The sequence below is a fragment of the Mobula hypostoma genome, chromosome 3, assembly GCF_963921235.1.
Source record: "Mobula hypostoma chromosome 3, sMobHyp1.1, whole genome shotgun sequence".
In the NCBI taxonomy this organism is placed as follows: domain Eukaryota; kingdom Metazoa; phylum Chordata; class Chondrichthyes; order Myliobatiformes; family Myliobatidae; genus Mobula; species Mobula hypostoma.
The window spans coordinates 215,221,721-215,249,186 of record NC_086099.1 but is presented as its reverse complement, the minus strand read 5'-3'; the positions used below and the strand labels follow the sequence as shown (position 1 = coordinate 215,249,186).

At 41.2% G+C, this 27,466-nt stretch overlaps 1 protein-coding gene across 7 annotated transcripts in view; it reads right to left on the bottom strand.

Moving 5' to 3' along the window:
* Positions 1 to 3,444: 3,444 nt before the first annotated feature.
* Positions 3,445 to 27,466, bottom strand: part of LOC134344521 (5'-AMP-activated protein kinase subunit gamma-2-like) — a 512,949-nt gene continuing 488,927 nt past the window's right edge. For 6 of the 7 annotated variants that reach the window (XM_063044464.1, XM_063044467.1, XM_063044462.1 and 3 more), the window contains 4 exons: positions 22,296 to 22,333; positions 16,397 to 16,543; positions 12,152 to 12,245; positions 3,445 to 5,106 (listed from right to left, as the gene is read on the bottom strand). In XM_063044464.1, the coding sequence (XP_062900534.1) occupies positions 5,075 to 5,106; positions 12,152 to 12,245; positions 16,397 to 16,543; positions 22,296 to 22,333 (311 nt within the window). In that variant the 3' untranslated portion in view covers positions 3,445 to 5,074. Of the gene's footprint in view, positions 5,107 to 12,085; positions 12,246 to 16,396; positions 16,544 to 22,295; positions 22,334 to 27,466 lie in introns of all 7 variants that reach the window. The other variant, XM_063044463.1, reaches the window with a different exon arrangement.

Genomic DNA, 27,466 nt, shown 5'->3' with positions numbered 1-27,466 from the left:
GGGAAAATCAGGTGGTTGATTCCAGGAGGTGGAATTTTTAAAGTGCCTCCAAGGTGGCTTTTCAGAGCAGCTCATGGTTGAACCCACTAAGTAATCAGCTATTCTGGATTGGGTGTTGTGCAATGAATTGATTAGAGAGCTTAAGGTAAAAGAACCCTTAAGGGACAAGTGATCATAATCTGATCAAATTCACCCTGAAATTTGAGAAGGAGAAGCTAAAGTCAGATGTATCGGTATTACAGTGGAGTAAAGGGAATTACAGAGGCATGAGAGAGGAGTTGGTCAGAATTGATTGGAAAAGCGCACTCGCAGAGATGTCTGCAGAGCAGCAATGGCTGGGATTTCTGGAAGCAATTCGGAAGGCACAGGTTATATACATCCCAAAGAGGAAGAAGTACTGTAAAGGCAAGATGACACAACCGTAGCTAACAAGAGGAGTCAAAGCCAATATAAAAGCCAAAGAGAGGGGATATAATAGAGCAACAATTAATGGGAAGTTAGAGGATTAGGAAGCTTTTAAAAACCAACAGAAGCCAACTAAAAATGTCATTAAGACGGTAAAGATGGAATATGAAAGTAAGCTAGCCAATAATATTAAAAGAGGGCACCAAAAGTTTCTTCAGATAAATAAAGTGTAAAAGAAAGATGGGAGTGGATATCGGACTGCTGTAAAGCAATGCTGGAGAGGTAGTAAAGGGGTCAAAGAAATGGCAGATGAAAATGAATAAGTATTTTGCATCAGTCTTCACTGTGGAGACACTAGCAGTATGATGTAAGCTCCAGGTGTTAGAGGGCATAAATTGTGTGAAGATACCATTACTAGAGAGAAACTGAAAAGTCTGAAGATACTTGGACCAGATGGTGTACAGTCCAGGGTTCTGAAAGAGGTGCTTGAAGAGATTGTGTAGGCATTAGTAATGATCTATAAGGAATCACTAGATCTAGAATTGTTTCAGAAGACTGGAAAATTGCAAATGTCACTTCACTCTTCAAGAGAGAGGCAGAAGAAAGGAAACTATAGGGCAGTTAGTCTGACCTCAGTGGTTGGTAAGATGTTGGACTCAATTATTAAGGATAAGTTCTCAAGGTACTTGGAGGCACATGATAAAACAGGCTGTAGTCAACATGATTTCTTCAAGGGAAAAATTTGCCTGACAAATCTGATGGAATTCTTCGAAGAAATAACAAATAGGACAGACGAAGGAGAATCGGTTGATGTGTACTTGGATTTTCTGAAAGTGGTTGACAAGATGCCACTCGTGAGGTTGCTTAACAAAAAACAAGCCCATGGTATTGCGGGAAAGATTCTAGCATGGATAAAGCAGTGGTTGATTGGCAGGAGGCAAAGAGTGGGAATAAAAGGAGCCTTTTCTGGTTGGCTGCTGGTGACTAGTGGTGTTCCACAGGGGTATGTGTTGGGACCAATTCTTTTTACGTTATATGTCAATGACTTGGATGATGGAATTGATGGTTTTGTTGAAAAGTTTGCAGATGATATGAAGATAGGTGGAGGGGCAAATAGATTTGAGGAAGTACAGAGGCTACACAAGGACTTAGATTAGGGGATTGTGCAAAGAAATGGCGGATGGAATACAGTGTTGGGAAGTGTATGGGCATGTACTTTGGCAGAAGGATGAAAGGGTTGACTATTTTCTAAATGGAGAGAAAATACAAAAAAAACTGAGGTGCAAAGGGACTTGGGAGCCCTTGTGCTGGATTCCATGAAGGTTAATTCTGTGGTGAGGAAGGCAAATGCAATGTTAGGACCAGAATATAAAATGAAGGATGTAATGTGGCGACTTAATAAAGCACTAGTGAGCCCTCACTTGGAGTATTGTGAGCAGGTTTGGACCCCTTATCTTAGAAAGGCTCTGGGCCTGTATTCACTGGAATTCAGAAAAAAGAGGGGTGACCTCATTGAAACCTATTTATTGGTGAAAGGCCTTGATAAGAATGGTTGTGGAGATGAAGTTTCCTATGGTCGGAGAATCTAAGACCAGAGGACACAGCCTCAGAATAGAGGGACACCCTTTTAGAACAGAGATGAGGAATTTCTTTAGCCAGAGAGTGGTGAATCTGTGGAATTTTGTTGCCACAGGCAGTGTGCAGGCCAGGTTTTTATGTACATTTAGGCAGAGGTTGATAGTTTCTTGATTGGTCAGGGCATGAAGAGATATGGGGAGAAGGCAGGAGATTGGGGCTGAGAGGAAAATTGGACCAGCCATGATGAAATGGTGGAGCAGACTTGATGGGCCAAATGGTCTAATTTTGCTCCTTTATCTTAGGGTCTAAAATGGACACATTTGTCTGCTAGATGTTGCAGGTCAAGTGAGCAGGACTGAGACAGAACCACCATGCTTGTGTACCATGATGAGTTAATAATAAAACATACTTAATTTCATTGCCTCTGCCTTCAAAAGATTGAGTAGTCCTGTATCCGCAGAAAATAGTGAAGATATTGGGCTGCAGTGTGCATCTGAAATTCCTGGTGTGAGCCATGCTTCTGTAAAGCAGAGCACAAAGCAGCAGCTGATGTCCCTCGGAGCAAATTTGCTCTGAGGTCTTCAATTTTATTCTCCAGGTTGGAGTCCTAAACTGGAATAGGGCTGATTTTGTAGGAATTTATAGGATCTCATTGATTGGGACATCCTGTTTGAAGGAAAGGACCAAATGGCAAGTGCAAGTCTCTTAAGAGTGAAAAATCCTAAGTCTAAGAGACCATGCTCTTTTTTGAGTAAAGGGTAAACCTGGCTATTTTAGGGAACCCTGGCTGACAAGAAATATTGAGGCTTTGGTCAAGAAAAAGGATACATTGGGTTTAGGAGCTTGGGGACAAGTGATAACTATAAAAAGATTAAGATTACACAAGGGTGTTCAGGAGCGTTAAGATAAAGTATGACATAGATCTGGGAGGTAAGGTTAAGGAAAATTCTCAGAGATTCCATAGATATATTGCCTTGCACTTGTACTATTGAACAGTAAAGCACTGGAAAAAAAAGCATTCAGCCTACAATATTGTACTAATCTTGTGACCAATTTATACTAAATATGAAGTCAAGTGGCAACATACTTTTGGGCACTGTGTCACTGTACAGTTGCACCCACCCTGTATCAGTCAGGCAATGGCCACCTAAATCACTTGGGCGCCACAGTGACATAGCAGTTAGCGTGAGGCTATCACAGCTCGGGATGCCAGAGTTTTGGAGTTCAATTCCGGTATCCTCTGTAAGGAGTATCCACATCCTCCCATGGTATGTGTGGGTTTTCCCCAGGTTCTGTGGGTTTCCTCCCACAGTCCAAAGACGTACTGGGTAGATTAATTGATGATTGTAAATTGTCCTGTGATTAGGTGAGGGTTAAATCGGGGTTGTCGGGGTGGCGTAGCTTGAAGGGCCAATTCTGTGCTGCATCTCTAAGTGAAGAAAGAAAAAGACTAATGCTATGTAGGTGCACCTGGCAATTAAACCTTCTTTATTCAACATTAACAATGTACAATACTGTATACATAAGATAATGCAGGACAGCATTCAAAGTATAATACAAGAAATGTTTTAATAAGCTACGTTTAGAATCAGTTCACATCACTTTCAGATTGAATCATTTAATGGCACTTAGAATTGCAACAATGTGATGTTAACTTCATCAACCCAGATCAAAAGGCCGAGAACTTAATATTGGTCTGCAATGAGCTAATTTTTTTAAAAAAAAGATCCTCTATTCACATCAGTTATAGAGGAGGACTGCATTTTTAGCTTCAAGGTTTCAGCAAGGTATTCCGAGATACTACATACACATCCATTTACTTATTACACAATCCCTATTATCGCCAAAGTATAGAACTCACTGACATTACTCAATCACCACCAATGATTAATGTTTCTTTTTTGAAAATTTTTTGGGGAGGGGGCAGTGATGGAAGGGTGGAAGGAAGAGAATGCAAGGTTCTAGAATCAACCAAACAACTAATTCAGTTGTCACAGATCAACTGAATCGCAGTCTAGCCTCCTGTCATCAGCATCAAGTTTGCAGGAGATGGCCTCTATCCCAACTGTTATTTTTTAATTGGCATTTTGATCTGTGCAAGGATCTGGTTACCCACCAACAAGTAACTGCAAATCTGTAAGCAGAGTTGGTGACTGGGGTAGAGAGGTGGGGGGGGGGGGTGCTATAAACTTCCTTATCTGTTACTTGTGTTAATTTGCTACACAATGAATGCCGTGTTTTAAAGTGCATTATTACTTTATCAATATTTTGCCATAAGTGTTTCTTCTCACGCCCTATAAACGTTTACTGTGGCAATAACTTCCCTTTTCTCCCTCTCTTCCAAGCGGAAAACCTATATATAGCATCATCTTCATGCCTTTGTGCATTTACATAGACAACACCACCTCTGCCCAAGCTCCCCCCTCCCAATTCTTGCAGCCATATGAAAACAATATAATTTACAAAAAAATTTAATGTGCAATTGTACAAACATAATTTTACATTTTCACACACTTAAAAATATACCTTTCTCTGGCACATTTTCCCTCATTAGCTTCCTATTTACAGTACAGTACAGTTAACAGTTCTCATTGCATGCTCCTGTTGAAGGATTGTGGTGTACATGTGGGCAAATAACTGCCATGGCAGGTCCAAACTTAGTTTGAAGTTTTTCATGAGAATTCCCACGACGTAGCACATTGGCTTCCACTCCCTGTCACGAAAAACAGATTGACAAACTGTGGAAATAAATAGCCATTTAAATTGCCATGGCTTCAACACATTTAAAAATATCTTTAGGTATAGTTGCTAATCGTTATTTGCAAAATAAATTCTTTCAGAGTTTTAGCTACAACATTACAGCTGTATCTGTATAGCTATTCAGTGAGCAAGATCACGTGTTTGGTTTCAGATATTGTCACAAATGCCTTTCAGATCCAGCTACAGTGTTTGATTAAACCATTTCACTTCTGTGATTTCAAAATCTTGTGCCTTCTCCTCTCTGCCGTAGTCAGTGTTCATCTGGCCCAGAACAGAATAAGACACTTCAAAGCATTCTTGTCAGCAATCGTCCATGTTCTATTGTCATCTGTCATTCTGAAATACTTTCCTTTCTTACAGAACCTTTAAAGTACAAACAGAAACCATTATGTGCTTTTCTGATAATCAGTGCTGAGACAATAAAACTGGTTATGAAGAACAAAATTCACCCAGATCAGGAAACCAGTTAATAATTAGAACTCAATAAAATCATTTAAAAAATTGTTTCTTACAATCAATCTCTAAATGCTTTCATTCATCTGATAACTCGTTTGGCTTGGTATCTAAATGTGCTGTATTGCAAACACTATGTTTGATATTTGTTGTTGTTGACATACAACATTATCTACATTAAACACTAACAAGATCATGGTCATTCTGACAAGAGCACATTAGATCCAAATATCTCTATGTTCTAAATGTTAAAGAACTGCCCACTTACCTATAACACAGAGCACTACAACACAGGAAAATGGCCTTCAGCCCACAGTGTTGTGTCAAACTAATTAAACTAGTAATTAAATGCCCAACTGAACCAATGCCTTCTGCCCATACAATATTCACATCCCTCCATTCTCTGCACATTCATGTGCCTATCTAAGAGCTTCTTAAACAGCTCTATTGTATGTGCTTCCACTACCATCCCAGCAGTATTTTTCAGACATCCACAATTCTGTGAAAAAAAAACATAATTTTGCCTCCTGTCAAAATTTATATATAATTTACATAAATGTGTACACAAAAAAAACCAGTAGTGAAAATGACCATCTATTAGCATTACATTATTGAATAAATGGTCAATAAATGGCACTACATTTTAAAGGTCAACGCAAGTACTACTTAGGGAACAAAAGTTTCCCATTTTGAGTCACAGTGGTGAGAGACTTCAGCATCTTTTTAAACAGGAATGAATCCAGGTTAATGAAATAATTTTCTTACTGATCACGATTTAAATGAAATTGGGAAAGGTATCACGTGCCAAAGCATTTCCATATAATCCCAAACTGAGGACAGGTTTTTTTCTCATATTATGCCATTTCTCTAGCATCCAGTTATTGTCTGTTTTTAACATTTACCCATTTTCGCTAAAAATTAAAAATATAAGCACTACCAATAACTGTCAATCTCCTGAGTAAACATTGAACTGTCTTCTCTTTATTGTTGTCAATTTACCCAAAAATACCCATTTTCTGTGGCATGAAATCCACATCGCTTTATTCTATACTGGTCTGAGGGATGTAGAAGAGGATTAGGAAAAACGTTTTATTATCCCCCTCTTCATCATCTAAAATCACTTTGAATTGTTAAAACTGTATTTGTCTAACGTAGGAGACCATTTCTTGCTCTATTCTCCAAATTCTTGAATCAGAATATACTATACTATATCTTGAATCAGAAATTTAATAGCAAGACAATACACCTTTCAGGATTATAGATTTCTAATCTGACGTTACAATGTTTGGATATTGTTAATTGTTATTTAGAAATGTTCAGGAATGTGGATATGATTAGAAAATATACTATTTGTTTTTAATGGGCCTCATCTACGTCGGTGAGACACAACAAAGATTGGGGGACTATTTTGTCAAGTACCTTTGTTCCTTGTGCAAAAAGCAGGATTTTACCATGACCAACTATTTTAATTCCAATTCCCGTTCCCATTTTGTCAATGCAGCAAGATGGTACCAGCGACTAATGACGAGATCCTGCAGACAGTTGATGAAACTTCTTTTATATGTACTGCTACCTCTAATCTACATGTGATTGGAGTCTCTAATTTACATTTTGATAATGCGCTTTTGGGCCAACTGAGCGATCTGGTTCTTCCGCTGTCTCTGAAGGTTGAGAACAGAATGTATGGCCTAATGGCAGAGCACGAACAATGATCGGATCTATTACTCGCCAATCTTGCCCAATAAAGCATCGAGCAAAATTGAAATTAACAAGGACAAGAACGGAAGATGGGCGGGTGTTTAGTGCCACCCCCCTGCGTATGACCGGGTTCCATCTCTGCCACCAGAGGAAGGTGCAGGAGTCTTAGGTCTTGGGCAAGGTTTGATTGATGTGGTTTGTGGATTGGACTCATTAGAGGACTCTGCAGTTCATGTTACATGTGTTTCTGATTATTCTTATTTTATTGCTATTTTGCATGATTTTGACTGGGGCTAAATTGAACTGAACTGAACATTCCTAGACCGTTTCAAGGACCCTGTGACTCTGCAACTGGGTGTGTTATTCACTGGATTTTTTTCTGTCTGCATGATTTATCTATTTTCTCTGCACATTTTGTGTTTGATGTTTCAATGAGTTCCATGGTGTTTCTTTGTCTCGTAGCAGGCTGTGGGAAAGTCCTCGTTACTGCTCTGCTGTGAGATAGATTATATCAGCAGTTTTCTGTAAAAGCAGTGTGCCGTGCTGGAAAGCGTGTTTTGGCTTCGGCTAAGATAAGGACCCATGTTGTCCAACTTCGGAATGTGAGTCAGCCAATCAGGATCGTGGGATGTGAGAGTAGGTTCCAGAAAGCTGGGGCAAGTTTTCTGAAGGACAGTAGTTTGGTTTTGGGTCCTTTTTGGTGGGAGCTGTGCAGCGGCGCAGAAGGGAAGATACCACAGAATGCCGTGGGAAGGAGTCCCCACTGCCAGAAGTGCTTCCTGCAGATGAATGGTTCCAAGGAGGAGGGCCAGTGCCCCTGAGAGAGAACCAGTTTGTTCGAGGTGGTCTTCAAGGCAAGTTCAAAAATGTGGCAGATGTTTTCGCGCAGACCGTGGGTTCAGTGCCATGAGTAACAATTAACCCAGCTTTGGAAGAGATGAGCTCCAATGGTCATGTGTACATTTAGATAGGTTTAACTGTAATGGGCCCTTTTAATTTTTTCTTTTCTTTCTCGTAATGACTGCTTGATAAAGCTGAAATCAGTAAGTATACTTCCTTTACAATTTTATGCAGTGTACGATCTGTTATTTCTTGCTGACCAATAATTGTGTATGGGCAGTATTTATGCAGCATTTGCTCAAGTCGAAGTTTCTTTAATCACAATGTTCCTGTTTGGTTGAACCCTGACCCTAGCGGTGTGCTGTTTATGAAAGGTGGCCCTCTCACCGCTGTCACGTGGCTGTTAACAGAGGTAGCTAATGAGCCAAGTCTGCATATGAGCCTGGTGAGAGGGTTATACATATCTTGAATCTTTGATATGTCAGTCCATTGCCTGCTCCATATTGGTAACACCCAACGTATTTCCCTTCCTCCACTATTGATGCTGCCCCCATTTTCTCTCATCTGTTCGATTTTCCAAACACTCACCCTCACCCCATCGTCCTGCTGCCTTAAAAGGGATAGAGTTCCTCCTCTCCTCACTTACCACCCCGTGAGCCTCCGCATTCAGCACAGCATTCTTTGCAACTTCCGCCAGCTTCAATGGGACCCCACCACCAAACACATCTTTATCTCCCAACCCCCTCCACTCTTCGCAGGGATTGCTTCCTCTGTGATTCCCTTGTTCATTCACCTCTCTCTACTAACTCTCTCCAGGCACATCCCTGCAAGTGGAAGAAGTGCTACACCTGCCCATTCACCTCCTCCCTCACCTCCATTCAGGCCCCCAAGCGACCTTCCAGGTAAGGCAACACTTCATCTGTGAATCTGTTGCAGTCGTCTACCATATCCAGTGCTCCTGATACAGCCTCTTCTGTAAATTCAAGGGCCATTTTATCGAGCACCATTGCTCCAAGTGCAAAAAGCAGGATTTCCCAGTGGCCACCATTTTAATTGCAATCCCCATTCCCATTCTGACATGTTGGTCTATGGTCTCCTCTACTGCTGCTCTCAGAGTGGAGCAGTAACTTTTGTCGTCTTCTCACTGCCCTACCTCCTCCTTCCCATTCTCCTGTGGCCACCCTTCTCTCCTATCAGATCCCTTCTTCTCCAGCCCTTTACCTTTTCAGCCTATCACATCTCTGCTTCTTACTTCATCCCTAACCCCCCACCACCTGGCTTCACCTACCACCTTCTTGCTTTTCCTCCTTCCCCTCCCCCCATGTTCTTATTCTGGCTTCTTTTCCCTTCCTTTCCAGTCCTTATGAAGGGTCTTGGCCCGAAAAGTCAAACTCATTCCCATAGATGTACTTGACCTGCTGAGTTCCTCCAGCATTTTGTGTGTTGCACTGGATTTCCAGCATCTGCAGAATTTCCAATATTTACCGTTTGTTTTAAATGTGCTGACACGCTGTAGGGTTAGCATTAGACCTCACATCAGGTTTGAGTTAACGGCATATATAAAGTGGATACACTTTATATATTGGACACCTCAGCTTTACATCAGTGCAGGACTAATTGGCGGCAATGGCTGGAGCATGGAGACTCAAGAGAGACAGCAGATGCTGGAAATCTGGAGCAACACAGCAAGTCAGGCAGCACCTATGGAGAAAAGTGGACCACTGGTGTTTCAGGTCCTGAAGTAAGGTCTCAACCCAAAATGTCAATTGTCCATTTCCCTCCTTAGATGCCACTTGATCCATTGAGTTCCTCCAGCATTTTATGTTTTACTTTTTGAGAAACAGCCCTTCCGGCCCTTCAACCTGTGCCGCCCAGCAATCTCCAATTTAACCTAGACAATTTACAATGACTAATTAACCCACCAACCAGTACTCTTGGACTTTGAGAGCAAACCAGAGCATTCGGAGGAAACACACCCAGTCACAGGGAGAATGTACAAACTCTTTGTTCGTTTAAATAGGCTTGTTGGCTTGGATAGTGAGGATGTTATAATGTTTCAAAGATTAAATTTTATTTCAATTTTTAAAAAATTAAAACGGTTCAATTTTAAATTAAAACTGTAAACTGTTTAAAACTGTGTGTCTCTTATCATCAGGAACATTTAGAAATAGTGGAATAGTCTGAAATGTGGGAGCAAGTTTCCCAGGGTCTATCGAAGGTCAGGAAGGCTGCACGGAGAGTAAGAGGCTAAAGCCTCCAGCATAATCTTGTGCAGTAACTTAGGTATTATGTACATCGCCCAAAGACCTTTGTATGAAAATAACAGATCCATAAAATAATGACTACAACCTACACAAAGTGATGTTACATTACTAAATTTACAGTAATAAGGGGAGAGTTGGGAGGGAAAGTCTTAGTCACTGTTATCAGAATGTAAAAGCAGAATTCACAACTTCAATTCTTGCACAAGAAGTCATCAAATCATCATACACTGAAGATTCGGCAGAGCAATAATTAAAATACAAACAGGGCATTCAATGCGCACACTTCTTCACTGGCCATGCGTTTCTTCACGTTAGTACTCCAGAACGCATCAGATCACTGCTCTACAGACACATGCAATTCATGTTTCTAAGGTAATTCCATGCAAGCAGTCCACACCATATATGCCAGCTAAATGCGTCTGCTGGACAGGGTACTTTCCAGCTTTTACAGCTTGACTGTATTTCTGCTAAGATGTATGGTGTAGATGACTAAATAATATATCAGTGTGTGTGCAAATCAGTCTCTGCATTTCCAACAATGATACTGGATAGATAAACACAAAACCCACAATCTCTTCCAGAGTAATGCTGAAAGATCTAGCACAGATGGTATCTGGCCATCTTTCACATATGCCAAGTAAAGATTAGCCGAGAAGTATGGAACCTTGAGGAACTTGCCCGTGTCCACTTGTGTCATCAAAATTGTAACCTATTGCTACTTAATGACTATACGTCTTCACTGAATCTAGAACACAATGGTGTATGTCATCATCCAGACAGCCAAATGAGACTTGATGGAACATAGAACAGTTGGCCCGCTATGTCTGTACCAAACACGATGCCAATCCTGACTAATCCCCTCTGCGTACACAAGGTCTATAACTCTCCATTCTCTGTCTGTTCGTTTGTCTGTGTAAGTGTCTCTTAACAATGCTGTTCGATTTGCTTCCACTACCTGTCCTGACAGCATATACCATTGTGTAGAATAAAACCTTGCCTCATAAATCTCCTTTAAACTCTTCTGTTCTTACGGAAAGCTATGCCTCTGGTATTTAACATTTCCATCCTGTGAAAAAGACTCTGACTATCTACTCCAGCTATTCCTCTCATTATTTTATAAGCCTCTATCAGGTCACCATTAACTTCTGACATCGCATATAAAAAAACAAGTTAGTCCAACCTTATACCCTCCAATCCAGGTAACAACATGGTAAATCTCTTCAGTGGTCTCTCTAAAGCCTCTACTTCCTTCCTATAATGTAGCAACAAAAACTGCATGCAAAATCCAAATGTGGCTTAACCAGAAGTTTATACAGCTGTAACATGACTTCCTGACTCTAATACTTAATACCCTAACCAATGAAGGCAAATACGCCATACATCTTCTTTAGCAACCTGTCTGTTTGAGTTGCCACTTCGGGAACAACAGACACACCCCCAGATTCCTCTGTATATCAGTGCTCCCAAGTGCCCTGGCATTTATTGTATACATCAATTTCTGTATCTTAAACAACTCTGGATTTTACTTTTATCTTCAAATGGGTACGTAGTCTAGTCCTTTACGGCCTCCATGTTCTTCCAGGTGCTTTCGTTCTCCAGCTATGGCCAGATTTCATTTCCTATCTCTTCAAACCTTTGAAGTGCTGCAAATTACTTTGACGTGCAACTGCCTCCTTCTAATCCTCTGCCAATGCCCATGTACTTAATAGACAATTCTTCTTAAACTATTTATAAATTTAAGTTGTTATAGAATTATGAACATTTTAATAATAATTTAGAATAACTCATTACCTCGTGATAGAAAAAAAATATTGGTGCATAGTTGCACATTGCAAATGCAAGATTTGAGGGTATTATTCACTTTCAGTCCGAATGCATCAATCACCCCTGGAGATTGTACACATTTCACATTTAAAACTGATCTTCACTCTGCTGACAAAAATAAAATTATACAGGCCAAGAGCGGCTATATTTTGCCCATGCCAATGGCTGTTCAGGCTAACCAGCAGACAGCAGCAAAGGGATTTCAGCAGGCAATACTGATTCAGCAAGCTTGAGTGGGTACAACATGCTGTGGTGTACCCTACCTGAATGCTTACAGGAAGGGGTCAGAGGTCAGACTCCAGGGGATTAGGAATATTGTGCATCTATACCTGCTGGTGTGAGAACAAGAGCCTGCAGAATGTCAGACAGTGAGACGATTCCCACTATGCTGTCTTTCTCATCAACCACTACAAGCCGATGGACCTGAAAGCAGATAAATGAAAGATGTTTGTGAAAAGGCTAAGTCATAAGGAGGATTTGTGATGAAATACAACACAAGCCCATTTTTTTGTTAAAATATTTCAGTACGTAATCCAGTTACCAAGACAACAGTACCTAAAATGATTGGGTAAGAGTTTTAGTGGAACACCAATCATTTCCAAAATTAAACATATTACTTATTCTAACAAAAATGTGGCAACTCAGGCAGAGAGCTGAGAATCTAATGGAATTGTTGAACATTTAAGAAAGGATAACATGCAGCAATTCCCACAAGCACTTCAAAGGTTTGAAGAGATAGGAAATGAAATCTGGCCATAGCTGGAGAACGAAAGCACCTGGAAGAACATGGAGGTCGTAAAGGACTAGACTACGTACCCATTTGAAGATAAAAGTAAGAACATAATTTATTGTTGTAAACAAGTAATTATTTTGTATTATGTATATTCTGCAGTATTTACTTATGAATTATGTTATTTAATAAACACATATTACATATAGGGTGAAGGCAGGTAAATGGGATTGAGAGGTAATAGATCAGCCATGATGGAATGGTGGAACAAACTTAATGGGCTGAAAGGCCCAGTTTTGCTCCTACGTCTTATGGTCATAGATGTCTTGTTAAACAAAAAATGATCCAGACACATTCAAGCCTGCCAATTTTAAGAACCACATACTCCAGGATTGAATGCTGTTGCCATGACACGAAAGATTTTACTACTGACCACATTTTTTACCACTTGAGTAAGTAGTGTAAATGAAAAAAAGAGGAGTAATTGTTGTATGGTAAAGTGAAAGATTTGTAACTGTTGTGTCATAAAAGTCCAACTGTATCAAACAAGAGACTGAAAATACAGTAAGGAAACAGCATGAGGTTATATGTCTTTCTAATTTATTCTTTCTACTACACCTGTATATCATACTACCCTGTACTGCTGTCTTTAGGGATCATTAGGCTTGTCCCTCCGTTGTTCAGTACTTCCTTCGCTCTATTTGTGTACATCTTACCTTTATTAATTTTCTCAAAGTTCCATCTGCCATTATACCTTCCTATAACCCAAGACTATCCCCCACACTAACACCACCACCAACTTTTGTTATTTGCAAACTTATGAATCAAATTTACATTCATATCCAAAAATTGTATGTATTTGTGTGTGCATATAGCTAGGGTACCTTAGACCTTTGCACACTACTGCATATTATGTCCTTCCAGTTACCAAATAACACACTTACTAGTATTGAGCTAATACAAATCTAAGTACTCTTATTCTGTTTCTCAACTATCTTCCTATTTTAAACAATATATAGTACTGTGCAATAGTCTTTGGCACCCTAGCTATATACAGGTATGTGCCCAAGACATTTGCACGGGACTGTATAAAAATCTCATGTTCTAGCATACCACTGTTCACAAGTTTCCAGGTGCAAAAACAACCCTCCGTCACTATCCTTTGCTCCTATTATCAAGACAATTTTGGATCTAACTGCTGTATTCTACCCCTCTTAGTTGTAACATGCTAATTTTTTAATCTCTAATTGCCCTATTATCTATTAACTTGGCAGCTTAAAAGTATTAGTTCACCTGGATAACCTTGTTTTTTAATGTGTTCATTTTTGGGATGTGGGCACGGTAGGCAAGGCCAATATTTAGGGCATGACTAACCCCTTGAGGTGATAGTGGTCAGCTCCCAACTTGAACACTACAGCCCATTTAATATACTCCCAGAGCGCTATTGGACAGAACCAATAATAATATTTCCAAGTCAGGATGGGTGTGCGACTCTGGAGAGGAACTCGCCAGTGTTGACATCCCCTTATTGCTGCTGTCTTGTTCTTTATGGCTAAGGTCGCAGGTTTGGAAGGTGCTGTCAGAGTATGCTGCACAAATAAACACAGTACATTTGTATCTGTGGTACATACTGCAGCCACAATAGTGGGGAGAATGTTTATGGTGCTGAGTATGTTGTGGATCAAACCGGTTGCTTTGGCCTTGATGACATTGAGCTCCTTGAGATTTCTTGGTTTATAGGTTTTGTGTCTCAGAAGGTGGCCCACTTACTGCAGAATACCCAGCCTTGGACTTGCGCTTGTAAGCAGAATATCTATGTAGAACATAGAATAGTACAGCACCGTACAGGCCCTTCGGCCCACAATGTTGTGCCGACCCTCAAACCCTGCCTCCCATATAACCCCCAACCTTAAATTCCTCCATATACCTGTCTAGTAGTCTCTTAAACTTCACTAGTGTATCTGCCTCCACCACTGACTCAGGCAGTGCATTCCATGCACCAACCACTCTCTGAGTAAAAAACCTTCCTCTAATATCCCCCTTGAACTTCCCACCCCTTACCTTAAAGCTATGTCCTCTTGTATTGAGCAGCGGTGCCCTGGGGAAGAGGCACTGGCTATCCACCCTTAATATCCTCTTAATATCTTGTACACCTCTATCATGTCTCCTCTCATCCTCCTCTCCAAAGAGTAAAGCCCTAGCTCTCTTAATCTCTGATCATAATGCATACTCTCTAAACCAGGCAGCATCCTAGTAAATCTCCTCTGTGCCCTTTCCAATGCTTCCACCTCCTTCCTATAGTGAGGCGACCAGAACTAGACACAGTACTCCAAGAGCTGCATTATTTCCTCGCAACTCTTAAACTCTATCCCTCGACTTATGAAAGCTAACAACTCATAAGCTTTCTTAACTACCCTACCTACCTGTGAGGCAACTTGCAGGGATCTGTGGACATGTACCCCAGATCCCTCTGCTCCTCCACACTACCAAGTATGCTTGGGTTGGTTAAGTTTCTGGTCAGCGTTCACTCTGAAGATGTTGAAGGTGGGGCTCAGCAAAGATAATATCATAGAATGACAAGGATTGATGGGTATAAATGCTACTCAACACTTGTCAGCTCTAGATTCATCCAACAAGCTGTGAATGGAAATAATCCTGCTCTTTTACTTGATTCTCTGTTTTTCCCACCCCTTCCCCTCTCCTAACCTACGCACTTCCCTTTTTCTGAAGAAGGATCCATTTCTCTTTCCAGATGCTAACCTTAACCTGCTGAGCATTTCTAGCACTTTCTGATTTTAATTATGGAACCATTAGAGAAGGTGCAAAAAGATACCTTAACAGCGTTCACACATATCAAGAAAGATTGAAATTATGGAGGTTCTTTTCTAAAGGTAGAACTTCAGAATGACTCATATAGAGATCTTTAGGGTTATGAAAGAGTTTGAAGATGTGTGGAGGAAAGATAATCATCAACAAATCTGGGAAAATTAAGAAATCTAGAAGAAGCCAATTACTTGGCTAACAGTAAGAATATGGAGCACAAGGAATAGTTGAAGGGACCAAAAACAATCATAGAGTAAGATATTTGAGGATCGGCTTCATAAAAGGAGAATGGGAGTATAAGAGGGGAAAAGTAGGAGACAGATTGTATGCAGTGCGAGCACCTATGTCACAGAAATCTGTACTGCAGCTGACCTGCTACTCAACCTGCTAAGTTCCTCCAGCAGATTGCGTGTTGCACCACATTCCTGCATTTGTCATCTCTTGTATCTCCACTGGAACTGTACAAGTAGTTGGTGACTATTGTGTGAAGTTCTGTTCACACAGCTATAGGAAGGATATCATTACACTGGAAAGTATACAGAAAAGCTTCACAAGGATGTTACCAAGACTAGAGGATTTTAGTTATAAGGAGAGTCACCAACTACCTGTACAGTTCCAGTGGAGACACAAGAGATTACTTTTCCCACTGGAGTGAAGGAGGCTAAGAAGTGACCTTAAAGACGTTTATAAAATCTTGAGGGACACAGATAAGGTGAGCAGTCATAATCTTTTTTCCAGGAGAAGGGAGCCTAAAACTCAAGGGACCTGATGAGCAACTTTTTCCCATACAGTAGGTGTTGATTATATGGAATAAGCTGGCAGAGGAAGCTGTGGAGATGAGTACAATTTACAATTACAACATTCAAAAGACATCTAGGCAGGTACATGGCCAGGAAAGGTTTAGAGGGATATGGGATAAACGCAGGCAAGTGGAACTAGCTCATGTAGATAACTTGGTTGGCATGGGCCAATTGGTCCAAACAGTCTGCTTCTGTGAACAGTATACAAAACATGCTCTTACCTCAGCTTTAACTATTCTGTCCACTGTTGTCTCCAGTGCTTCCAGCCTGTGACACTTCACAACCCCTTCAAAATATTGTGAGCGGTGCCGCAGTGCCTGTGTCACGGTGATGTCCAGATTATTGTATGTCTTTTCAGCAGCAAGATTCTGAGCATAGGAAAAAATAACCTCCATTAATATACAATGTTTACATTTTTACTTTGCCTTCAGAAAAAATGAAGCTCCTATCTTTTCAGCTGACTTTTATTTCGATCTTTCAATAACTTTTCCTTCATTTGGACAAAACCCACATTCAGACTTTGGGTGACGTCATCCTAAAGCAAAGAAATGTTGGAATGGTAGTTACCAGTAACATTTTTTTGTTTTAAAGCCTTTCATGGAGCCAAATTCTAAAAATAATAAGTATCTAAACTGATGCTGTATGCTAGAATAATTTATGGGAGGGGGAGGGGGAGGGGGAGGGGGAGGGGGAGGGATTGATGCTGCTTGTGCATGAGAGGGGGAAGGGGGCTTTGGGTTTCTTATGTATTTCTGTTGTTCATTCTTTGGGGATTTTTCTTGTTTTGAGGATGCCTGTGGTGAGTAAGAACTTCAGGTTGTATATTGTACACATTCTCTGATACTAAATCAGAGAACTAAAAACAAGAAGGAATGAATGTAGCTGTGAACAAAAGAAATGCTGCATGATATTTGGCAAGACCTTCCTTTCATGCTGCGGTTGTTGAGCAATGAAGAATTAATTGATAAATTTGCTAATCAATCTGTTTTAATTAGACCTCAGCACACCCATCTCCATTTTCCCTGCCATACTTTATTCCACAAAGAGCATTCAAATTACTTATACCATATCTTAAAAGCTTAACCTTATCCCAAATAGTTTCACTTCCCAAGAACTTCCTTTAACTACCCTTATTATTAATATTCTACTGAGGGATTCACCACGAAGATAGAAGCCTGCTGAAGAATTTAGTCAGAACTTTGGATGCAACTACTGTACTGCTGGTGATATTCTTCACAATTCAGACCACCAATTATGGGATTTAACTTCTAATCTACAATCCCTGCATAAACTCACTACATTGATAGGAAAATCAGGTAGCTGTGGGTAGCACAGTAGCATAGCGGTTGTATAATGCTTTACAGTGCCAGTGATCGGAGTTGAATTCTTGCTGCTGTCTGCAAGAATGTTTATCTGTTCTCCCTGTGACCACATGGCTTTGTTTCAGATGCTCCAGTTTGCTCCCACATTCCAAAGAGGCATGAGTGAGGGTTAGTAAGTTGCAGGCATGCTATACCGGCACTGGAAGTGTGGCGACACTTGACCACCAGCCCCAGAACATCCTTGGACTGTTGACACAAAACAATGTTTTGATGTACATGTGACAAATAAAGCTCATCTTTATTTGTAGTTAGTGAGGTCAGAGGGTGGTTATAACTAATTGAAAATTTCCAATTATTATACACAAAACACAACTACAATAACATTTTGAGAATACAATGTAAGCATGATCTATCTAATGACAATCACTGCTAACATTGCTCAATTATAATACACCATGTAAACTAATAATTGGGCATGTTCCTCCAAATAAATTTAGTGTTGCTAACAGTGGCCTGTTAAGTCAAGAACAGTCAAATTCTGATCGTTCTGTAATGTGTCTATAAATCAACTAACTTAAAGCAATTTAAAACTACCTTCAAGTCGGATTAAACCACTTAACTCATTAATTTTATGTTACAGATGATAAAAAAAATTACTATTGTGTGGCAGATAGTGACATGACACAAAGATTGGGGGTGTTGTGGATAGTGTGGAGGGCTGTCAGAAGTTACAGCGGGACATCGATAGGATGCAAAACTGGGCTGAGAAGTGGCAGATGGAGCTGAACCCAGGTAAGTGTGAGGTAGTTCATATTGGTAGGTCAAATAGGATGGCAGAATATAGTATTAATGGTAAGACTCTTGGCGGTGTGGAGGATCAAAGGGATCTTGGGGTCCGAGTCCATAGGACACTCAAAGCTGCTGCGCAGGTTTGCTCCGTGGTTAAGGCGGCATACGGTGTATTGGCCTTCATCAACCGTGGGATTGAGTTTGAGCTGAGAGGTAATGTTACAGCTGTACAGAACCCTGGTCAGACCCCACTTGGAGTACTGTGTTCAATTCTGGTCACCTCACTACAGGAAGGATGTGGAAACCATAGAAAGAGTGCAGAGGAAACCAACAAGGGTGTTGCCTGGATTGGGGACCATGCCTTACGAGAACAGGTTGAGTGAACTCGGCCTTTTCTCCTTGGAGCGGCGGAGGATGAGAGGTGACCTGATATGACCTGATAGAGGTGTATAAGATGATGAGAGGCATTGATCGTGGATAGTCAGAGGCTTTTTCCCAGGGCTGAAATGGCTGACACAAGAGGGCAGATTTTTAAGGTGCTTGGAAGGAGGTACAGAAGAGATGTCAGGGGTAAGTTGTTTTTTTCTTTACGCAGAGTGGTGAGTGCGTGGAATGGGCTGCTGGCGATGGTGGTGGAGGCAGATACGGTAGGGTCTTTTAAGAGACTCCTGGATAGGGACATGGAGTTTAGAAAAATAAAGGGCTATGGGTAACCTTAGGTAATTTCTAAGTAAGTACGTGTTCGGCACAGCATTGTGAGCCAAAGGGCCTCTTCCTATAGATGCTGCTTGGCCTGCTGCGTTCACCAGCAACTTTGATGTATGTTGCCTGTATTGTGCTGTAAGTTTTCTATGTTTCCATGTTACCATGAGGCATACAGTGATGGTAACATAAGAGGTACTAGCTGGAAGAGTGACCAATTCTGTTCCTTTATTTAATGGTTGATACTATTAACCATCTTGAGGTCTATTTCTGCTACAAATGTATATGTTATATTTCCTCTGAAATAAACAGGCTTCTAAAACTCTTGATACTGACCCTGATGCTCCTCGATTCCCCAAGCGTCTACTAGCCATGTCCATAAGACATAAGAGCAAAATTAGGCCATTCAGCCCTTCAAGACTGTCCTGCCATTTCATTATGGTTGATCCCGGATGCCATTCAACCCCATACACCTGCCCTCTCACCCTATCCCTTGATGCCCCAACCAATCAGGAATCTATCAACTTCTGCTTTAAATATACCCACGGAATTGGTCTCAAACACAGTCTATGGCAGAGCATTTCACAGATTCAACACTGTTTGGGTTGAAAAAATTCCTCCTTACTTCTGTTCTAAGAGGTCACCCTCAATTTTGAGGCTGTGTCTTCTATTTCTGGATACCCCCGCCAGAGGAAACATACTCTCCACCTTCACCTTATCTAGTCCTTTCAACATTCAGTAGGTTTCAATGAGATCCCCATGTAGCCTTCTAAATTCCATTGAGTACAAGCCCAAAGCTAACAAAAGCTCCTCATATGTTAACCCAATCATTTCCAGAATCATCCTCGTGAACATCCTCTGGACTCTCTCCAATGACAATATATCCTTTCTGAGATAAGGGGCCCAAAACTGTTGACAATACTCCAAGTGCGGCCTGACTAGTGTCTTGTAAAGCTTCAACATTATCTCGTTTTCATATTCCATTCCCCTTGAAATAAATGCCAATATTGCATTTGCCTCCTTCACCACAGACTCTACCTGTGAATTAACCTGGGTGTCTTGCACGAAGACTCCTATGTCAGTAGTGTGCTTAAAGAGTTAAGCACTGATATATTATTGTTCCATGTACCAAGCTGAAGTAAAAGCTTGTCTTGCATAGTGCATTGGGGTGGGTGGAGTATTTCGATTACTTACCCTCTGGCCCAACGAGCCCCTGCTGCTCAAATACACCCAGTGACCAATTAACCGACTAACCAGTTCATCTTTGGAATGCAGGAGAAAACCAGAACACTGGAGGAAACCCACATGGTCGCAGGGAGTACTAACTCCTTACAGACAGCAGCAGGAATTGAACCCGGTCACTGGCGCTGTACAGCATAACGTTAACTGCTACGCTACTGTGTCGTCCCTACTGGCCGCTTTACTGAGTTTTCAGCCCTCTGGATAAATGTGTGATTAGGATTTTCAGAAGGCTTTGAACAAGGAACTGCACATGAGGCTGCTAACAAAATAAGAGCCCATGGTATTATGGGAAAGCTACGAGAATGATAGAAAATTGGCTGACTAGCAGGAGGCAAACAGTGGAAATAAAGGGGGCATTTTCCAGTTGGTCACTGGAAACTAATGGTGCGCTGTGGGGGTTGGCGTTGTGACCATTTCTTTTCATGTTATATGCTAATAATTTAGATGACTTGGCTTCGTGGCCAAGTTTGTGGATGACACGAAGGTAGGTGAAAGGGCAGGTAGTATTCAGGAAAAAGGACCTAGACAGTTTGGAGGAATGGGCAAAGAAGTGGCAAGTGGAGTATAATGTAGGAAAGTGTGTGGTCATGCACTTTTGACAGAAGGAATAAAGGTGTGGACTATTTTGTAAATGGGGAGAAAATTCAAAACTCAGAGGTGAAGAGGGATTTAGGAGTTCTTGTGTAGGGTTCCCTAAAAGTTAACTTGCAGGTTGAGTCAGTGGTAAGGAAGGCAAATGCAATGTCAGTATTCATTATGAAAGCTCTAGAATACAAAAGCAAGGATGTAATGCTGAAGCTTTGTAAGGCATTGGCTAGACTGCAATGGAAAAATTTCTTTAGCCATAGAGTAGAGAATCTGTGGAATTTATTGCTGCAAACAATTAGATGTATGGGAGAACTCCCTTCCACTACACACACTAGGCTGATACAAGTACATCACTATTCATTCAGGATGAATTAATTAAAATCATGGAACTTTTCACCCAACACTTGGTAGTAACTTTCACGAGAAAATGGCTCGTGATATTGACTCACCATCACCTTCTCAAAAGATAGTTCAGGACAGGCAAAATGCAGCAGAATCCACAACACTGATGAATGCATAAAAAAAAACAAATTCCTTCCAGATCTTTTTGTTTGGATGGCGAGGGCGAGGCTTGTCATGCTTCTTTCAATTCCCTTAGCACAGCACATGCATATACACTGGCTTCCCACCCAACCGCTGAGCTAGAAATTGCTGACAAAGAGAGGGCATAATTTTAAGATGATTGGAGGAAAATATAGGGAGGATGTCAGAGGTAGGTATTTTACACAGAGTAGTGGGCGTGTGGAACATGCTGCCAAGGATGATGGTTGCGGCTGATACATTAGGGACATTTAAGAGACTCTTGGATAGGTACATGGATGAAAGAAAAATGGAGGGTTATGGGTTGTGTAGGCAGGGAAGGTTAGATTGATCGTAGAGTAGATTAAAAGGTTGGCACCACATTGTGAGCTAAAGGGCCTGTACTATGTAATTAATAACTCGGGTTAATTAACTTGTACCAGCATGGATGCTGCTTGACCTTCTAATAATTTCCTGTTTGTGCTGTTTTTTATTTCAGATTTACAGCATTTAAATGATTCTCCACCCCCCCCAACTTTTTAATGCCAAAGTTTAATATTTGTCATGTGGGATTTTCTCTGTTTTTAAGAGAATTGCCTTGAATTTTAGTAATCAAGCTTATAATGGGATGATGAAAGCTGTGATTGTACATTATTGGTAATCGTAAATACAGTTTGAGTCTGACAAAACTAAACCACAGCACTTGAGTTTTGAAATATATTGTGCAACACTATTTAATCAAGAGCTCATATATTACAACAGGCCCAAAGTAAACTACGTGAGTCACCTTTAAATGATAAAGAATGCAGGCACATAATGTGTATTATATTAAAGGTCAGATCTAAGGCCACAACACAGCTATTGCCCAACAATGTGATTAATAGTTGCAGTTATAGATGCATTCAAAAATTCAATCTACCGCAATGACAATGTAAGATACAAAAAGAAGTGTACTTACTATAACATCAAATTTGGAATAAATATCTACAACCTTCCCTGTAAAAGAAACATAAATTAGTTGGAATGATTGATGTGAAGAACACAGAATTCTCCTCTTCCTCTGCAAAAATTTCTGAAGTTACCAATATAGATCGATTACCTTCAAAGTATAGTCAATGAACCAATGTTCTTCATGTTTTAAGATGCTTTTTCTGCACATCAAACAATAACTGATGCTTCTCAAAGCAATTGTGACACAGGTATTGGTAAGGCATTATTAATTGATTATTAATCAACCAATACAACAGTAGTTTTGAAGGGCAATAAAAACGTAAGAGTCAGTTGTCTATGTTACATGTATTACTTCTGTTTCTGGCACTGATTAGTCTTTCTTAGATGTTCAAAGCATTTTTCTTTCCAATTAATTAAAATCATGGAACTTTTCACCCAACACTTGGTAGTAACTTTCACGAGAAAATGGCTCGTGATATTGACTCACCATCATCTTCTCAAAAGATAGTTCAGGACAGGCAAAATGCAGCAAAATCCACAACACTGATGAATGCATAAAAAAAAACAAATTCCTTCCAGATCTTTCTGTTTGGATGGCGAGGGCGAGGCTTGTCATGCTTCTTTCAATTCCCTTACCACAGCACATGCATATACACTGGCTTCCCACCCAACCGCTGAGCTAGAAATTGCTGACAAAGAGAGGGCATAATTTTAAGATGATTGGAGGAAAGTATAGGGAGGATGTCAGAGGTAGGTATTTTACACAGAGTGGTGCGTGGGTGGGGGGGGGTGGTGTTCCTTGATGATGAATGCTGCTTTCCTGCAACAGTCCTCTATGTAGATCTGCTCAATGGTGGGGAGGGCTTTACCTGTGATGGACTGGTCCATATCCACTATTTTTTGTCATCTTTTACTTCCAAAACAAATGCTCTACTCCTATCTCTATCATGGAAGCTATTACCAGGTGAACACAGATGTGTTCAATGTAGAGTAGTGTGCAAAAGTCTTAGGCATACATATATAGTTAGGGTACCTAAAACGTTTGCACAGTACTGTAGTAATATTATGTGCTGCATAATTTCATGACATATGTGAGTAATGATATACCTGGTTCTGATACGGTTCTCTATTGTGGACTGAAAGTGGGCAGGGAGCAGGAAGAGGTTGGGAAAAGGGGAAGGGAGAGGGGAGGGAGCAGGAAGCACCAGAGAAGCATTCTGTAATGATTATCAAACCAGTTGTTCAGAATCAAATGATTTTGCCTGATGTCTCAGGGCTGGGTGTGTCTGCACTCTCAACCCCCCCTGCCCTTGGCACTCTTTCTTTGCCACCTGTCCCACACCCCAGCCTCGTCATTCCCAACACCCTTTGCTCCCGCCAGATTTACAAACTCGTTTTCCACTCCATGTTGACAAATAACAGTACTGTGCAAAAGTCTTAGGCACCCTAGCTATATCTACATCTGTGCCTTAGACTTCTGCACTGCACTGTATACTGGAAAAAAGACTGAACATTCCCATTGACTCTCAAGACTCTTGAGAATCCTTAGCCAATTAGTGTTCAAAGTAGAAGGAGCATTCACGATGGGTCCATGTGCTAGAGCATAAAGAGAATTAGATGAGAACACCATGTCACAAATTAACCTCCTGCAACTTTTGGCCACTTATGTAGCAGAATCTGCAGGTCCCACACTGGCCTCAGCAATCATCCTCAATCTGGAGGGACTGCCTAAGCCCTAAGGCAGTGGTCCCCAACCACCGGACTGCAAAGCATGTGCTACCGGGCCGCGAGGAAACGATATGATTTGCCGATATGAGTCAGCTGAGCCTTTCCTCATACCTTGTCATGCCCACTGTTGAACTTGAAAGCACGCAAGGTCATCAGTCGGTCATTAACCTACAACTACTTGATGGGTAAAAAAAGTTGCTTGAGAGTTTCTTTGGAAGAGGTGGTAGGGGACATAAAAGGCCTAATGATGATTGATGATAACGCAGAGACAGCTGAGGCCAAGACTGCAAAAAAAAAGAAAGCTTCCTTCAACAGAAAATACGACGAGTCGTACATAAAATATGGCTTTATCGCGACTGGTGACTTGCACGCTCCAAGCCCCCTGTGTGTGATATGTAGAGACAAGCTGTCTAATGAGGCAATGAAGCTCTCAAAACTGCTTCGGAACCTTGAGTCCAAGCACCCTGCACTTAAAGACAAACCTGTTGAGTTTTTTTGAGCGGAAAAAACGTGAGCAAGTGGGACAGAAGCAAGTGCTGAGAGCCACCACCTGCACAAATGCTGCTGCTCTGAGAGTGTCGTACTTAGTGGCTTTCACTGTTGGTGAAGAATTGATTCTGCCTGCTGCCAAGGACATGTGCTGTGAACTGTTGGGAGAAGCTGCAGCTAACAAGATGGCACAGGTTTCCTCTTTCAGCTACCACAGTTTCAAGGAGAATCGATGACATAGCGGAGGACATCGAAGCACAGCTGTTGGAATGGCTTAACGAGTCACCATGGTATGCTATCCAGGTCGACGAGTCTACCGATGTCGACAACAAGGCAATACTGCTGGTTTATGTGCAATATATATTTCAAGACAATGTGCACAACGATACGTTCTGTGCATTGCTGCTGCCAACCAACACAACTGGGGCAGAACTATTCAAGTCTTTGAATGACTACATGTCAGGCAAACTGGACTGGTCATTCTGTGTTGGAATACGCACAGACGGGGCTGCAGGTATGACTGGACGGCTGTCTGGTTTCACTACCCAAGTCAAAGAGGTTGCTCCTGAATACCAGTCTACACAATGTGACATACACAGAGAAATGCTGGCTAGCTGAAAAATGTCACCTGATCTTTACAGCATATTGATTGACGTTGTTGAAGTTATCAATCACATCAAAGCAAAAGCCCTTAACATTTGTTTGAGCAGCTTTGCAAGGAAATGGATGCAGAGCACAAATACCTTCTCTTACACACTGAAATCAGGTGGCTATCAAGGGAGAAGAGCCCTGGCCAGGGTTTTTGAGTTAAGAGAGCCGCTACAGAGATTTCTTTCAGGAAAAAAGTCACCACTGGCAGCACACTTCAGTGATGAGGAGTGGATAGCAAAACTCGCTTATCTGTGTGACATCTTCAACCTGCTCAATGAACTCAATTTGTCACTTCAGGGGAGAATGACAACTGTCTTCAAGTTGGCAGATAAAGTGTCTGCTTTCAAAGCCAAACTGGAACTGTGGGGACGGCAAGTGGACAGGGGCATATTTGACATGTTCCCAACATTAGCTGGGATTTTGGGAGAAACTGAGGCTGCACCATCCTTCTCACAGCTGGTGCGCGATCACCTATCTTCACTGTCGTCAGAATTCGAGCGTTACTTCCCAACCGCAATTGATCCAAGACGTGCAAAGGAATGGGTCCGTCACCCATTTGTGAATGTCCCCGGTGAATCATCCATGTCAGTGCGGGAAGAAGATCAACTCCTCGAGCTTGCAAATGACGGTGGGCTGAAAAGTATATTTGACGTAACATCCCCGCCGGCATTCTGGATCAAAGTCAAGGCTGAATATCCTGAGATAGCTACGAAAGCACTGAAAACATTGCTTCCATTTCCAACATATCTCTGCAAAGCAGGGTTTTCTGCAATGAATGCAACAAAAACTAAATTGCGGAATAGGCTGGACGTAAGGAACTCCCTTCAAGTATCGCTGTCTCCCATCACCCCTCGATGGGACCATCTTGTTGCAGGGAAACAAGCCCAGGGCTCCCACTGATTCAGCGATATTGGCGTGTTGCAATGATTTTATATGTTCATACGAGGAAAATATGCGCTGTGTGTTTAACACTTTATACTTTATTGTCGCCAAACAATTCATACCAGAACGTACAATCATCACTGCGATACTTGATTCTGCGCTTCCCGCTCCCTGAATTACAAATATTAAGTACTAAAAATAGTAAAAATTAGTAAATATCAAAAATTTAAATTACAAATCATAAATAGGAAATAGAAAAATGGGAAGTAAGGTAGTGCAAAAAAAATCGAGAGGCAGGCCCGGATATTTGGAGGGTACGGCCCAAAATCTGGATATATCTGCGGAGACACTCGACTTCACTGTACACCCATGATTGTGTAGCCAAGTTTCCATCAAACTCAATATATAAGTTTGCTAATGACACAACAATCGTAGGCTGTATCTTGGGTAATGATGAGTTTGAGTACAGAGAGGAAATAAAGAACCTGGTGGCATGGTGCAAAGACAATAACCTATCCCTCAACGTCAGCAAGACGAAGGAATTGGTTGTTGAATTAAGAAGGAGTAGCGGACCGCACAACCTAATTTACATCAGTGGTGCACAAGTGGAACAGGTCAAAAGCTTTAAGTTCCTCGGGATCAATATCACAAATGACCTGACTTGGTCCAACCAAGCAGAGTTCACTGCCAAGAAGGCCCACCAGCGCCTTTACTTCCTGAGAAAACTAAAGAAATTTGGCCTGTCCCCTAAAACCCTCACTAATTTTTATAGATGCACTGCAGAAAGCATTCTTCTAGGGTGCATCACAACCTGGTATGGAAGTTGTCCTGTCCAAGACCGAAAGAAGCTGCAGAAGATCATGAACATGGCACAGCACATTACACAAACCAATCTTCCATCTGTGGACTCACTTTACACCACACGCTGTTGGAGCAGTGTGGCCAGGATAATCAAGGACACGACTCACCCAGCCAACATACTTTTCGTCCGTCTTCCCTCCGGGAGAAGGCTCAAGAGCTTGAAGCCTCGTACGGCCAGATTTGGGAACAGCTTCTTTCCAACTGTGATAAGACTGCTGAACGGATCCTGACCCGGATCTGGGCCGTACCCTCCAAAAATCCGGACCTGTCTCTCGGTTTTCTTGCACTACCTTACTTTCCATTTTTCTATTTTCTATTTATGATTTACAATTTAAATTTTTAATATTTAATATTTGTAATCCAGGGAGCGGCAAGCGCAGAATCAAATATCGCTGTGATGATTGTATGTTATAGTATTAATAGTTTGGTGACAATAAAGTATAAAGTATAAACCTACTCCACGATCAATCTAACCCCTGCATCCTAAACAGCCTATAATACTCCAATTTTCTTACATTTATGTGCCAATTTTTAAATGTCTCTGTTGTATCAGCCTCCATCACCACC